Genomic DNA, 16,719 nt, shown 5'->3' on the forward strand with positions numbered 1-16,719 from the left:
GGAAAACCTGAAGTGGCAGGGTCATTAAAACAGGCTTAATATCGTACGGGCTTAAGAAAATGTGACTAACATAGTCGAAATAAAAAAGGAAAAAAGTTCCACCTTGCGGTAAAAATTCAACCTAGTGGGTTTTGCTAGAAAAACTCTAGAAAGAGAACTGCGGAGACTCCATTTTGGATCGATTGGATTCGCGTTTAGCTGTCAAAAAACGAATCCAATCGAACATTGCCTATCCTTATACCATTGGACGTGTTGCCATACAATGCCGGGGCATCCGTTGCCAAAAATGCTGTTTTTCTCTCCGCTGTTCTCTTTCTAGAGTTTTTCTAGGTTTTGCCCAAGTAAATAGTCGAAAAATGTCGCACAAACACGTTCAGACACGTTGGTCTGGTAGCTAGATGTTGCGATATGGATTGACGCGTTGACATCTTTCATGATGACATCTCTGTCACCTGATGAGCCCAGTGGTTGAATCGGTTAGCGGAGGTACTCCCAACACTAGACTTGTCCGATTTGCGTCAAATTTTGAGCAAGCACTTCTGGTGGGACAAGGAATCAACTCAGGGCTGAGCTGATTGAGTTTTCATAAATTTCTTATTTTTCTGAGCCTAGTGCTCATATCCTCTTCGAAGTAGAATTGGAATGATTTCATCTGTTCCCGGAGACTGATACGGAGCAAAACTTTCAATCGTCCTTATGATTGGTTGTCACAATTCTTCGTGCAAATATCAAAGAATCTGAACTACCTGAAAAGAGCAGTCCTAATCGAGCTGACATGAAAGTTTTTCGATTTCGAAAGTACCTTCTTTAATTTACTAGTCTCGTTGAGACTGGAGGCTTTTCCAACCCCTTCGAAGAACATTTCTGTATGCTTTGCGAGCCAACTTAAATGCCTCCGAACCGTCCCTGCGTCTGCGATTTCAAGCTCTTCTACATAACTTTTTGAGCCGAACAAGTTCGGTACTTCACCAAAGTGTTCCTCCTAAAGCACGCGTAACTCGAAGCGGACAAGCCTCTTGGTATGCTGCTACTATAAGTGAGCTTGTTTTATCCACGACCTCATCCAAGTCACTTGGAAATTAAATCGTGGGAAGATAACTAAGAAACCTAGTCGCCAAGCTCTCTTCGTAGAGGACCCAGCTCGTAGATTTGGGATTACGAAATGTGACGATAACTAGCGAGACGTTTAAATGATCAAGGACGATGTACTTATGATCAAATAACAATGGTGCGTGCTTGTTAGGTACGAGTTAGTTAGCCAACTCATGCTTAATACCATCAGAGCAGAGAGTTACATCTAACACCTCTTCCCTGCCAGATCGTGCAAATATTGGGTGATTTCCTACATAAAATATGTGCAGATACTTAAATACTTAAATAATCCAAGGTTAGTTTCGGCAGTACAGTTGCGTCGATTATTTCGCCATCTTCTCCAACGTTTTGACCCGTGGTATGGGCCTTCTTCAGGGCCTATTTATTAAGGGAACAATATAAACATAAAACATAAATAACATAAAAACATTAAACCGAAAATCCTAATGGAAATTATTGTTGAGGTGGTTTGAACTTACGGAGCTTACTCATCGAGATTTTAATTTTTTTTAACCATTTACTATGGGTGTGTAAGTGGTGTCTGGTTTTGAAGAGCGGTGGAAGTTGAGTCTTTTCTTATTCTCAATTCATGGTGGACGCAAGAATATAAGAGTAGGCACTATTTAGATTGTCCGGGAGTTCAACATGTGAGAAGCGGTGGTGATATGGCACATTTCCAAGATGGGAAGATCACTGGATTTGTAGCTATAGTCGACAATCTGTGGAGCTTTTAGAGCGAATCGGTGTTGATGTGAGAAACTATGTGCAATTGGAGCTGTCTTCTCTTCGAGATCTTGTATCACACTACCATCATAATCGTGACCCTCTGCTAGTCTCTGATCCAAACAAACTACAAGTGATTGATGTCCATACATGCGAGTTTTTAGTTGTGTAGTAGTCATTCCTAAATAGTAATAGCCATATCTCGAACAGGCCACCTTGTAGGTGAGTTGTTTTTCTGCATATTATGTAGAGGGTCTTTGAATGTATGTGGATCTGACGTATTTATTGCTCGGTCCTGTTTTTAGGTTTGGGATATGGGGATTATTTTTTTTTTTATAATTAATAAATTTATTTAGTCCCAAATGCGGTAGATCGACGAGGCCGATTGTTCGTTTTTTACAATAAATAAAAAAAACAACTAAGTTACATTTTTTGTCTCGTTCGGACGCAGCTTTCTGCTGCGTGTTGAGATCCTTTTTCTAGGGGGCGAAATATCGCCAGTGTTGTCCACTGCAATTTGAGGTTCGATCCGTTTGTCTTCTTTCGCGTTGTCGTTCATGTCCATGTCCTCATCCGTACTACTTTCCTGCTGCTCGCGGTCAGATGTTCCAGTTTGTGTCTTACTCTTATCGGTCGTTATTGTTTGTTCGTATTTTTCGGCATTCGTTTCGTTGTTGTTGTTGCTGGTTGTTGGTGCTTGATCCGGAGATGTTGGTTTTGCAGCTGTTAGTGGTTTAGCATAAGATGGTTCTGGGCTGATTTCAGTTGGATTGGTTAAGTTTCCCTTAACAGTTTCTACGCAAGGTTTTCCGAGGTGCAGCTTCTTCGTGCTGAACTGGCACGTAGGAATTTGCCCTGGGTACGTGACTAGTGATGTCTGTTGAATGAGAGCATCGTCCCTTCCTAACACTGTGAAGCTTATGTATGAGGGAATTGGCTTGGTCACACGCATTCTCACCACACGAACACCGTTAGGGATGCCCGGGAAAAAAATCCTCCATGTATCATGTGTAACGGAGTTTACTTCTCCGTATTTTTGCAAGCATTCGTTAATCACGCTGTCAGGGGTACGCGTAGCCAAATCATGGACACGAACTTCTACTGCGCCGTTCTCGATGTATATGGGAATGCTATATTTAACGCTGCCGAATTCGGCGGTGTGCTGCATGTTGTTTCGCGAGGCGAATGACTCAGCTTGGTTAATGTTCTTGAACGAAATCAGCACGCAATGTTTGATATGATGCATTTGTAGGGTTTTCACTTCATTCAGATTGAGTTCCATCTGCACTTTTAATAACTGTTCCACTTCTCGAATGGCTGGTCTTACGGGGCATTTCGAAAAATCAACAGCAACACAGTTCGGCCGCATCTGGGTTGCTTTTTGCTGGGCACCGACACTCATCACTAAATCGCACAGTAGGTATAGGATATTGTTATATGGACTGCTTGTGCGATAGGCACCGATTGATTTTTAGGTAGAATTGACTGTTTCACTTGCGCGGGACGATTTTTGCTTCTGCTCAGGGCGAGATGTGAAGACAAACTGATGGTGATTAATGATTTCGTTGATCGATTAAATGCACCGTCAAATCCAAGCTGCAAACAACTCATTTGACGACCTCGATGAGTAAGCTCCGTAAGTACAAACCACCTCAACAATAGTTTGAACTATCGCACCACCCAGTTCATCACCTACCTATCTATATCTTCCAATGTGATATCAGATGTTAACCCCATCGAAACTGACTGTTATCTGTATACCAAACGTTTTGTCAATTTGTCGATTAATGTCGAGTAAGTAGGATTTTCGGTTTTATGTTTTTATGTTATTTATGTATTATGTTTATATTGTTCCTTTAATAAATAGGCCCTGAGAAATACCCTTCTTCTCTCTTCTATAAAAATTTAGTGTTGGTTCCCTCTATGCGGTCACAGGTGGAACTAAAATTTTCATATTGGGCTTACGATTATTGGTATCTGCGCTTTTCACTATACCAAACATATTGTCTGGGCATACGCCTAGTATTATTCTACCAGATCTCCACTATTGGATCCCTCCGGGCCCGAGGAAAATCACCCATGTCCCGGTTCGGGATGTACTGGCAAGCCATGATCTCCCTTATATGTCCCTCGTATACATATTCTTGATAACCTTGAATATTCAGATTTAATTACCCGTTTTCCTTTTTCTCATTCTCAGAAGTGCTCTCCTGCATGTACCGTAAACCATCCATGGTTTAATGCGGCTTCAAGGCGAAACAAAACATCTCTGTCATTAACAAACACTAGACCTACAGCACAACTCAGTGTGTTGCCGCTCCGCATCGGAGCCGTACCACAAGATCGCCTGAAGGATCGCCTGCCGTCTGGAGAAGGACCACCTGGCATCCTAGTTCATGATGTCTCCTGATAATGGTTGCCCGAGTCTGTAATCAATGCCGTTGATCTCCCGCTTGCCTAAAACTGAGTGTAATTATTTTTCTCATTGTCAGCTCTCTTTTCCCCGTCTCTGATACCCGAGTGTAGGAATTCCCTCTCCTGAATATCTTTCCTGAGCATATTTGCTTCCCCAACCCTTCTTCTGTGTTTTTCTGGTTTCGGCGGCTGAATTCAATAATGCCGTTGCGACAAAAAATCCCAACTATACAACTCAAAAAACAGTTCTAATTGACCCCCTAATCTTAATAAAATAAATCATCCCCTCTAGTATATTAAACGGTACTACTAGTTTTAAAAATATTACAATATTGGTCCCCTTCGTTTAATATAATTAATTGCCTCAAAATTGCCTTGCTTAAAAAAAATTCATCATCTTAAATTAATTCAGCAATGTTTGAATTATATCTAACGAACAAAGAATGCAATTTTGTTGGTCAAACAGGACACTGATCTCACGAAACTCAACTTCGTTTCTTTCCGAGTTGAGCTCCCGAGCGAACTAAAGACACTGCTCTCAAAGCGTCTGCTTGACCCACTAGAGTACTTGTTCGTGAATTAAATTTCGACCAGCCAAAGTAGGTTAGATTTCGTTAATGGGATACCGGGATGCACCGCTGCTTGTATTATGGAAGCCCTCGACCCCCCGCCAATGTCTAGCTACTAAAGCCAACGTTCACCAGTCATCCCGGTCCTGTGTGCGGGACTGGAGAAAGGGTCTTCCAAACTTCCTACTGCGGCAAGTATCCATCCTTTCTGAATAATTCATTCCCCGATTTCAGTTCATCGTTAGTTACTTCATATCAGCATCAGTTGCCGTATTTCCTGCTAGCGACCCACAGTTGTTTACAGGAGGCACATAGTCCAGCTGTATTCCACGAAATATCGTCTCTTCGGTCACCGGAACGCACCTTTGCCACAAGTCATGAGAAAGTCCTTAGTCTTCCCATCACAGTCGAACCCTTTTCTGTCAGCGATCAGCAGCCGTCCCGGTCCTGTGGTGGAGTTGGGACAAGGGGTCTTCCGGAAATCTACCTCAGGCAAGTACAATGCATATGTGAGCTCTTCTTTGCCTCAAAGCTCTTCGATTTCCAGCCTCGGTCAACAACGGGATAAGCTGCTGCTATACTACCAATATATTGATGATATCAACTCGATCGTTCAGCAACACCGCTTTGCAGGCTCCGATAAGAGTTTGGATATTGTCTTCGTCGAAACATGGTTGAACGATGACACGAGGTGTTTCGTTGCGACCGGAGCCCTAGCAGTAGCCGAAAATCCACTGGAGGTGGCGTATTAATAGCAGTTAATACCAATTTAAAGGGAAGAATTGTCAAGAATCTCTTGACAATTCCTAAACGTTTCTGGAAATATGTAAACGAGCAGCGCAAGGTATGTGGACTGCTGTCATCTATGACTTTCAATGGGAACGCATCCACCACATCTCGAGACACATGTGCACTTTTTCGAAAAAATCACGAATGTATTCACAGATGAGGCACTATTAAGCAAATCGAGCTCGCTGCTAGCAAAGCTCCACTTGTAGGTCAAGCTTTGGGTGCTATCGATGTTAATGCAACGATGAAGCCATCTTTCAATCCGGGACTCGACGTGACAATCAACACGGCATCACGTCCAGATAGTCAATGGCGTCTAACCTGCTGTGTATAACATCCTACATACTAGAGAGTATGTAACATCACGCTCAAACCGACGTTGTTTACACCGACTTGTTTACACCGCTTTCGATAAGATAAATCACGATATCGCAATCGCAAAAATGAAGAGATTTGGAATAAATAGTAGTGTTTTACAGTGGTTTAAATTCTACCTCACAGACCGCGAGGTTGCGGTTGTCATAGGAGATCGCCAGGCCCCCACCTTCACTTCTACGTCAGAAATAACTCAAGGAATCCACTTGGGACCGTTGATGTTGCTACACTTCAATAACGAACATCTAGTACTGAAGACTCCACGATTGTCCTGCGCGGATGATCTCAAGATTTTTTGTCTCATTCGTTCAATTGAAGATTGCAGATTTATCCAACAACAGCTTCATGTCTTTGCTGATTGGTGCAACATGAAGCGCATGTGTGTAAACCCGAAGAAGTGTTCGGAAATATCATTTTCACGGAAGAAGGAACCGATTTGTTTTAACTACCGTCTACTAGAAAAAAACATTGAACGCTTCAGTCATGTTAAAGATCTTGAAGTGATTCTGGATTCTCAACTTACGACTCCTATGCAGTTAGTAAAGCGTCTGGAGCACTGGGACGCATCTTCAGAATAGCCAAAAATTTTACGGATATCTACGGTCTCAAATCGCTCTACTGCTCTTCATTGTGATCAATCCTAGAATATTGCTCTGAAGTGTGGAGCCCAAACTACAACAACGGCGTTGAGGGAATAGAGTCCGTTCAGCGTCGCTTTTTACGTTTCGCGTAGATTGCCGTCGAGAGATCCCACCTGACTAACTAGTTATGAAAACCGATGTCAGCCGATTCAACTGGAGCCCCTATATGTTTGAAGGAATACCGCACGAGCTGTGTTCATCGCTGACACTTTGCAAGGTTGTAAAGATGCCCCAGCTATGTTGGAATAAATCAGCATAAGCGTCGTACCTCGAGCATTACGCAATAACATTATCCAGACTTTTTCATCAATTCGTTAACAGCACCTTTTTATTTTTTGTTTTTAATTATTGTTTGACTATTGTTTTGTGTACGATTTGATTGTTAGAAATAAGATTAGATTAGTATTAAGGTCAACATAATATGCCCGTTGATGTATAAAACAAATAAACAAATTTCATGCGCCTTGTTTGACCACACACAGGCAACATGACGAATGACTTCAATGCTATTCTGTCAGATCGCAGATGTCACTCATCAGGCATAAGCAATCAGCAGCTCTGCCACAAAAATATTAAGATATTGTTAGGTATAACTGTCTTCATTTTTTCTTCCAATGTGTACAGCGTACATGTGCATGTCATCAAAAATCCTATCCCATTTCATATATCGTATCGGTTTCACACCCTCGTACGCGACGATGTGAGTAAATACAGATTTTCGGCTAGTGTCGGACACGCGTTGATTCTTCCTGTCAAGTTGTCATCGGTTTACGCCGCAAAGAAATGTTGTTTGAAATAGATATGACAAAATGATCTGGCACAAACCTACCGATCATTTGTAGCCGTTGCTTTGGGTTACAATATTAAAATATTTATTTATATAGCATTTTTGGCGCAGTTTTCGTGAATTATTTCGATGTTTTTAGGAGGTTTTTTAAACTAAAAGGAGATTTTTAAAGTAACGCATATAAACAATAAAATTACGATATAGAGCGTTAATTCGATGATCATCGACTTTTCAAACACCTAAAATACCCTCCTGGCAACCCGTAGGACCCGTAGCTAAATCAGCGATTCTCAACACGATACGAGATGCAACGTTGAAATGAATTAATATTTCCCTGTAGTTCACTGTATCATACATATACGTCTCCGGTTATTGGTGAAAACATATGTACATAACGAATGCACAAAAAATCGATTACGAATTATTCCACAAATATGGCTATTAAAGCGCACTACAGTGAATCGATACAGCAATGTTTGAACGTTAAATTTTAAATTACAGTAATTTATTACTTTTCGGTGAAGTTATCTTCCCATTCGAAAACAGAGGTAGAAGATGTGGTGGACCATATTGGCATTAGGTGGTTCGAATACTGTCCAAAAGTAAGACAAGATAATGGCTATAAAAATGATTATATATTTTTTGATCGTTCGATTTTTGTTCCCATAGCACCTAACCTTGAAGATAGAATTGAAAATTTAATTGATTATCAAGCTTCTTACGAAAATTTTGTTTGTGTTCTTCAGAAATTCCATTGTTTGAGCAGCATCATTCAGTGTTCGAGAAAGAAAACTTTGCAATCAATTCGATGCACATACGAAAACGAATATTGCCACAATTAACCACGTAGCTTTCGAAACCGATGGCCACGTCCGTGTACATCGCATAAAAACAGACACTAATGGATCCAGAATGGTGACATGAGGGATCATCGTTAACTACATCTGTTCCCAAATTTGTGACGCGATGCTGCACTTGGAACATTTTAACATTTAATTATTATCATCATAATTGCGGGATCCCACACCATAAATCAGTTGCTACACACTCTCAACTGTTTCCGGAGATGTTCCCGATTGTCGTTTTGATTATTTTTTTTCTATTTGTATCAGGGCATCCTTTTACAAAAAGGAAATCAGTAGTTCTTTACAAACATTAAAATTAAATTTGATATGCATGAACGCTACTAGGGATCTTAGTACCGAACCTTTTCAGAGAGTCCTTTCAGCGCCTCTATTTAGTACCGGTAAAAACTGGTTGTTTAAATTTTTTTTTAAAAAAAAGGGGCTAGAAAAACTGTAAAATCAAATGGAAAGTTCAATGTTATATTTTTGTTAGATAATTTTGATCAATGCATCTTCTGCAGACATTACAGACACATGTTAGTAACTTTTTCGTGTTTATAGGTGTACGGACTTCTTTCTATATTTTTTAAAATTCACATGTGACATACGTAATTCGGTGTTGCTCTTCACACCAAACTGAACCAATTGACCATTAGATAAGGCCAAATTTGCAATACTTTCTAGTCCCGTCGTGCGTAGTTTGATTGCTAGAATATCGCACGTTCGAAAACCCGACACAACCATTGTCATTCACATGTCATTTTCGTTTGATTGCATCTGTAATTAAAATGCATCATGGGAAAAAGCAGATTCCGATGGCGGCATTCATTGCTCAAACCCGGTCCCAGCTGCTGTTGATCACCATCCATCGGTGGCGAGCGGAGTGGCACGTGCTTTTTTCCTCCTACATCATTCACTCTTTCTCCGGATTTGTTAGACGCCGGCGACGTGCGACGCCCAATGAAGCATTGGCGACGAGATGAATGCCGATGATGCTTTTTGAAGGTTTTCCGGGCTTTCATCGCATCCGTCGTCGTCGTCAGCGCTGTCCGTCATAACAAATGTGGCGCACGGTGGCGACTATTATTTCAAGAGTGCCGGTCGAGGATAACCGGCTGTCGCCTGGCTGAATGGATTTTCGCGTTGTGATATGAACGATGCGATGGCTGGGTTAACTGACGGGATGATGGAATTGACGGCTAACCAGAGCAGGGTGGACAAACGGTTGGAAATCCTGTTTGCATAAATTCTTGAGTGGATTGGTCCATTATTAACTGGAGAAAGGGTTTAATTATTCATATTGGGAAAACTTCGCTGCCAATAAATTTGGCTTAGTTTAATGATTGATTCTAATACCGAAGACAAACACATATCGCATATTTAGAACAATTTCTCTAGTTTATAGTGTCCATAAGGAGCAGTTCTTGTACCACGTAGACAAAAATTTGATACTTTTGGCGCTCTCTCTTCCGTCAAAGACTATTACTCGCAAGAAGCTTGTTGGTTAAATTCAACAAACGCAGACTCTTTCCCCAAAAAGAGTTGTTATAAAACTTTCCGAAGTTCGGTTTTCCGCAACTCGAAAATTAGTTTCCTAACTTTTAAATAAATCCAACGAGGTTACAATTTAGGCAGGTTAGGTTTCCCTACTCAGTAGATAGTAGACAACCGTTTAATTAGGCTTAAATATAATAATTCCTTTCCGATGATATTATCGCCTATAAAATGTGGCTCTATTAGATCCAAGCTGATTATCTATATAGCATATAGCACAGTCACTGAGTGTCATTTATATGCCAGTGTGAAGTTAACTAACGCGCCGCGTCAATAGTCTTCGGCGCCGACTCAAGAAGAGCCGATCGAAAGGGCCTAATACCCGCATTTCGCAACACCCCGACCCGTAATACCTTCATCTTGAATGGTCTTACTCTCAATGATGTCCAGCAAGGCTACTTTGATCGTTGGTGTTTGAAGCACTCCAGACGACGTTTGGACGTCAACCTTCCTCACCTGACCGTCCTTCGCGAGGTAGATTTTAGTGATTCGACCTCGTAACCATCCGTTACGGACCGTCTCGTCTACAATGACCACTGGATCTCCATTTTGAAGCGGACGAACGTCGCTAAACCACTTGGTCCTGCGAGCTATGGTTGGAAGGTAAGCTTGAATCCACCGCTTCCAAAATTGGTTTAAAAGCTGTTGCATCATCTTCCAATTGACTCTCAATGGAAAGTCCTCATTCACCGATATTCTTGAAGTGGTGTTAGCGCCGCTCGAACTCATGAGAATGAAATTGTTCGGTGTTATGGCCTCGTCAGATGAATGCTCCAAGGGTATGAATGTCAGAGGATGGGAATTGACAATTATCTCCGCTTCTGCCATAAAGGTCATCAATTCCTCATCGTTCAGGTGACGAGCATGGTGAAGGGATTTAAATGCATCTTTGATTGAACGCACCTTTCGCTCCCACACACCGCCCATGTGTGGAGCAGAAGGAGGATTAAAAACCCACTCAGTTTCTGCATTGGTGAACGTGGACGCTAATTTTCGATTGATAGTCTTGATTTCGACTGCAAGTTCGCGAGCTGCCCCTCGAAAATTGGTCCCGTTATCGCTGTATATTTGCTGAGGAGCGCCTCTCCGCGCAACGAATCGGCGAATTGCCATTTTACAGGAATCTGCCGACAGTGAGTGGACTACCTCTACATGCACAGCGCGTATAGTTAAGCATGTGAAAAGTGCCACCCAGCGTTTTTCAATAGTTCGTCCTCGCTTCACGGTCAATGGTCCAAAATAATCTAGACCCGTAAATGTGAATGGTCTTACGTACGGCCTAACTCTTGGGTGCGGTAACATAGCCATCCTGGGCGCGATTGGTTTAGCTCGGTAGACTTTACACCACACGCATTGCTTCACTACATTCTTCACCATGCAACGATTTTTGGGTATGTAGTATCGTTGACGCAACTCGTTGACGACGGTTTCTACATTGGCATGTCCGTAACGTTGATGGTATTTGTGTATCAGCAGATTGGTGACGTGTGTTTTTCTAGGAACTATCACTGGACTCACGAAATCGAAAGAGTAATAGGCCACACCGGTGTTGATTCGACTTTGCATTCGCAGTACCCCTTTATCGTCCAAATATGCCGACAATTTTCCGATTTCACTGCTTCTTTTCAAGGACTTCTTGTTCTCCTCTGATAACTCGGAGTTCTTGCGAATGACATCGATTTCGTAGGCAAACGCCTGTCTTTGAACTAATCGCCACACACTTGCTTCAGCGGCTTCGAAGTCTCGTTGTTCTAATATAACAATTCTACATCCCGTTGACTTTCTTCTTCGCTTTTGACAACAATGAACGAAGTGATACACATAGGCTAACCTTTTCAGTAGATCTTCCCAGCGAGAAAAATTCGTGAAATCTATTGTCGAGTCACAAACTACTGCGTGATGATGAATCGCTTTGACTTCCTGCTGCGGATCGGTAAATGTAGTAGGTTGACGTGGCCACTCATGCTTCAGCCGATGTAGGAATGTTGATCCAGTGAACCATGAATTTTCCGGATCAAAGCAAGGGCCGTTTCCCCACTTGGTACCCTTATCGGCGGGATTTAGATTAGACGGAACATGAGCCCACTCGTCAATGCTTGTTTCCGACTGAATTTCTGCAACTCGGAAGGCAACAAATTGCTGATACTTTCGTGGATCTGATCGCAACCAAGCCAGAACGGTTGTTGAGTCTGTCCACATGTAGCGCTTCTGGATTGGAATTGAATGATTCTCCTGAATGCTTTTAAGAAGCCTCACTCCGATCACACCCGCGCACAGCTCGCTACGTGGAATCGATTGAGGTTTCAAGGGAGTCACCTTCGTTTTGGCAGCTACTAGAGCACAGCGAGGTGTACCGTTGTCAATGATTCGGAAGTAAGCTACAGCACAATAGGCCATCAAGCTAGCATCGACAAAAACATGGAGCTCGAGAGTGTCGTAGCTTCCTAGGTTGTACTTCGGGAAGTAGCATCTCGGCATTTGAATTTCCATCAGATTAGGAATCAATTTCACCCAACGTTGCCAACTCTCAAAATTTTGTACTGTTATCGGATCGTCCCATTTTATGCCGGATCTCCACACGTCTTGGATTAATATTTTTCCGTGAACTGTATAGAAAGCTACGATCCCGAGTGGATCAAAATGACTCATTACCACACGAAGAACTTGTCTCTTGGTTGGAACGATGTTCCCCGTTAATAATGGTTGAAGATCTTCACGGAACTGCGTAGAAAATACGAAAGAATCAACCTTGGGAATCCATACCATCCCAAGCACTCGTTCTGCCACCGTCGATTTCTCCGCCGCAAAACGTTTCGTTGTTTCCATAAAGTCGACCCCGACCCGTCGAAGAACTTCCTCAGAATTGGACTGCCAGTTGCGAATCTCGAACCCAGCTTTGTCGAAAATCAGTCGCACCTCTTCTACTATCCGCACTGTTTCATCTACCGTATCCTTGCTATCCAGAAAATCATCAACGTAAGTGTTATTAATAATCGCCAATGTAGCTTCTGGATACAATTCCTCGAATTCCCTTGCGTTCGTGTTTTTTACATATTGCGCAAGACACGGTGAGCATGATGCGCCAAAGATTACGACATCCATGACGTATACAGTCGGCGCTTGTTCCGGTTCCGATCGAAACAAGAATCTTTGAACTTGTCGGTCTGTTTGCCTAACCAGCAACTGGTGAAACATTTGACGTACATCTCCTACTGCAACGTACTGCCGTTGTCGAAATTGGAACATAACCTTCAGGAGCGGAGTCAACAGATCTGGCCCCGACAGCAACATAGAGTTAAGGGATACGTCTCCCACACGTGCTGCTGCATCCCACACAATGCGCACTTTCTCAGGTTTGCGAGGATTCCGAACAATACCCAAGGGAAGGTACCAGACGCGAAGTTGATCAGAATTACGAAGCTCCTCTTCAGTTGCTTTGTGTGCATAGCCGCGCTCAAGATACTCTTCAATCTGCTCTACGACTTTCCTTTTCAGCTCTTGATCCTTGCCTAGTTTCTTTTCCAAGCAAACTAGGCGACGCTCGGCCATTGCGTAGCTTTCAGGAAACTCGATTGTGTCGCTCTTCCACAACAGCCCACATTCGAACCTCCCTGACTCAGTTCGCCGGGTAGTTTGCATTAAAATTTGCCTGGCGCGTTGATCTTCGGGAGATTCTAAAGATGTGACCGGTTTTGTTCCCATGTTTTCAACATCGAAATAGTTGTTAACGAGACGGTGCAGCGTGTCATCTGCAGTGCAATCGCACATATGAAACATTACGCGATCGGATTGTTTTACTCCCCTCTGTCCGCCGCCAAAAATCGTCCACCCAAGGCGCGTTTTGGCTGCAACCGGTTCGCTACTGCGTCTCTCGCGTTTGTCTAAGGTCAACTTCAGTGTTGCGTTATCCAATCCAATGAGAATCCGTGGCACAGCATTGGAAAAGCTGCTCACAGGAAGTCCTTTCAAGTGGGGGAACTGTTTGGAAAGTTCCGCATAGTCCAGGTTCTGTTGCGGTAGGTCAAGACGAGGAACCGTTTGGACTTCTGAGATAGTGTACTCCCGCCCACCATGCGCGTTAGAAATGCGCAATTCTACCTGCCGTGATGTAGATTCATTCCTGGTTACACTTCCTGTCCACTGAATGCATAACGGACTGATATTCCCATTCAATCCAAGTTCTTCAGCGACTTCCTCTTCCATTAACGTGAGGTTGGATCCGTCGTCTAAAAATGCGTAAGTTGAAACAGACTTGCCATGATTTGACAGAACGACTGGAAGCACCTTGAATAAAACACCAGCTTGGCGAGAACAATGAGCAGAAATAACTCCCGACGAGCCTGTTGGCAGAACTGGGCTTGCCTGCTTCGGATTTGGTGAATGGAGAAGGCTATGATGAAACTCATTGCAACCATCGACTTCACAGGATTGTTTCGTTCGGCAAGGCCATTTACCGTGACTTCCCAAGCAACGTTGACATAGTTTCGACTGTTCAACAATACGCTTTCGTTGGTCCATATTGAAACCTTTGAATTTACCGCAGTTCCGCAGTTTGTGATCATTCCTGTTACACGCGGGGCATGGTTTGGGAGCGATGTTCTCGAATTTGGCTTGATACTCTTTTTTTGAGCTCGAAGCGATCGTAGACTTCTCCTCAACAGAATGTGCATTCACGAAACCACCTTTCTCCTTCCTACCTCGTCGATTTTCTTCCTGAAAACAGTCTGAAGGTAACGAGACTTTGCAAGCAGCACTTTTGATGGCTGTGACGTAATCACTAAATGCTTTTAGCGTTATTTGAGGAACTTTCTGCGTATGAAGCCCCCATTCTAACCGTAGGCTTGGGGGTAGCTTTCCAACCAGCTCTGACAGCAACATCGGATTCGATAAATGGTCTTGTAGTCTGGCGCCTTCGATAAAAATCACTAAATTTTTGACCTCCCTACCGAAATTTATAAGAGTGTCAAGTTTGTTTACGTTTGGCGGAGCAGCATGACGAATCTTTTCCAGTAAACAATGAACTAGCTGTTCAGGTCGTCCGCATTCATCCCGCAGAGTTTGAATGATCTCGGGAATCGCTGCAGGAAGAGTTAATATGCTCTGAACTTTCTCCCGGGCGCCCCCTACCAAGCTTTTTTGCAACCTAGCCAAATTTTCATCTGGCTGTATACCGCACATCGCCGTAGTGGACTCAAACGCGTTGATAAACATTGGCAACTCGAGAGGATCACCTGAAAACTTAGGCAATTCGCGTGATACAACTTGACGTGCTGCCAGTTGCTGTGCACTCAAGACTCCTTCAGTAGCTGGTGTAAAGTAGATACCCGAAGCTTGGCCAGGAAGTGGCTGCTGGATATTTTGCTGGATATTTTGCTGCATATTTTGCTGGCGATCATGCTGCGCTGTCGCCGCATATACTTGAGGCACAGCTTCATTAGCTTCAGTCGCACCCGACAGCTGGTTCGCGGTGTGTTGGTGCATCCAAGCTGGCGACACACCTGTACTCATTCCGGTGTAATACTGCGGTGGGTAGAAATTCATCGGATAGAAGGTATTGATCGATGGTGCAATGGGGTTCTGATTAATTTTATGGAACTGCTGCTGACTATGCATGGAACTTATATTAGCGCTTGAGTGCCACTGGGCAGGGGGCAATGGAGCATTCAGCGACGTGGCATTGTGGTTCCCTGCTGGCTGCAAAGAATAGCTTTTTAATTGACCGTCGCGCTGATTATACAGATGGGTTTGTTGATGCCTATCTAACGCTTTCTCTTGTTTTCGATCTTCTAAATGAGATGCGGCAGGAACTGACTTTCCCACCGTAAGATTCATGCCTGGTAGCGCTACCTCTAATTGACCTGACTGGCTTGTCGGTGGAAGTGCTTGCTTAGGCGGACCTGGAGGATGTTGTTTCTGCTGATCTCGGCGTAAAGTATCGTGATGCGGTGCCGGAATTGGCTGCTTAGGCGGGTAAATAGCGTTGGTTATAATAGGAGCAACACTTGTTTTCAATTCAGTTCCTAGTGGAACAGCTATAGTGGTATGTACGATATTCGTGTTGGTAGGCGGAGGTGGGACGACGATTTTCTGAACAACCTCCTGATGATTCCCCTGGGGGATTGACTGAACTGGCTGGGTCAATCGCATGTCTTTTACTGCTTGAATGACGTTCCCGGAGGACCCAACGGGAGTTGATGTTGACGCACCAGCTTGTTGTGTTACGACCGTCGGTGGAGTTTCCATCGATTGATTGATCCAGGTTCTAATCTCGCTCCGATGACTGCGACGACTGAGCCGGCTTCTAAAACTCGATGTGCTTCCTTTCAGTTGCCGTTCGCACTGAATTTCAGTCTCCAACCGGTGCTTTTCAGCTAAAAAAGCTCGCTCTTTTTCTGCTTGTTGTAGTAGCAAACGATCATCCAGTGCTTTGGACTCTTCTAGCTGCCTCAAACGTAAACGAGCACTAGAGCTACCTGAGCCGACAGATATCGCTGAGCTGCTTTGATTGTCGCCTTGAGTCGAACAATAGCCGCAGTACCATGGCTTGTTGCAGATGGAAGCCTGCACTCCCGCACAAGTGAAATGAAACCAGGTTCCACAGCCGTCGCACGCGACCATATCTTCGGCTTGATCCGACCGATTGCATGTCTTGCAGCTACCTGCCGATGGTATTCCGGAAGCATTCATGCTGCTGTACCTCCTCGGATTATAATTTTCGAGAATGTTATAAAACTTTCCGAAGTTCGGTTTTCCGCAACTCGAAAATTAGTTTCCTAACTTTTAAATAAATCCAACGAGGTTACAATTTAGGCAGGTTAGGTTTCCCTACTCAGTAGATAGTAGACAACCGTTTAATTAGGCTTAAATATAATAATTCCTTTCCGATGATATTATCGCCTATAAAATGTGGCTCTATTAGATCCAAGCTG

At 43.4% G+C, this 16,719-nt stretch overlaps 1 protein-coding gene across 1 annotated transcript; it reads right to left on the reverse strand.

Annotated features, from left to right (window-relative positions):
• Positions 1–10,105: 10,105 nt before the first annotated feature.
• Positions 10,106–16,477, reverse strand: LOC131679373 (uncharacterized). Its single transcript, XM_058960085.1, has one exon. The coding sequence runs from the start codon at positions 16,475–16,477 to the stop codon at positions 10,106–10,108; it is 6,372 nt and encodes a 2,123-aa protein (XP_058816068.1).
• Positions 16,478–16,719: the final 242 nt, after the last annotated feature.

Source organism: Topomyia yanbarensis, chromosome 2, assembly GCF_030247195.1.
Source record: "Topomyia yanbarensis strain Yona2022 chromosome 2, ASM3024719v1, whole genome shotgun sequence".
NCBI classification, from domain to species: Eukaryota; Metazoa; Arthropoda; class Insecta; order Diptera; family Culicidae; genus Topomyia; species Topomyia yanbarensis.

What these genes read in the sequence shown, in the direction of transcription:
- LOC131679373 (XM_058960085.1), bottom strand. Translation starts at nt 16,477, where the DNA reads ATGAATGCTTCCGGAATACCATCGGCAGGTAGCTGCAAGACATGCAAT.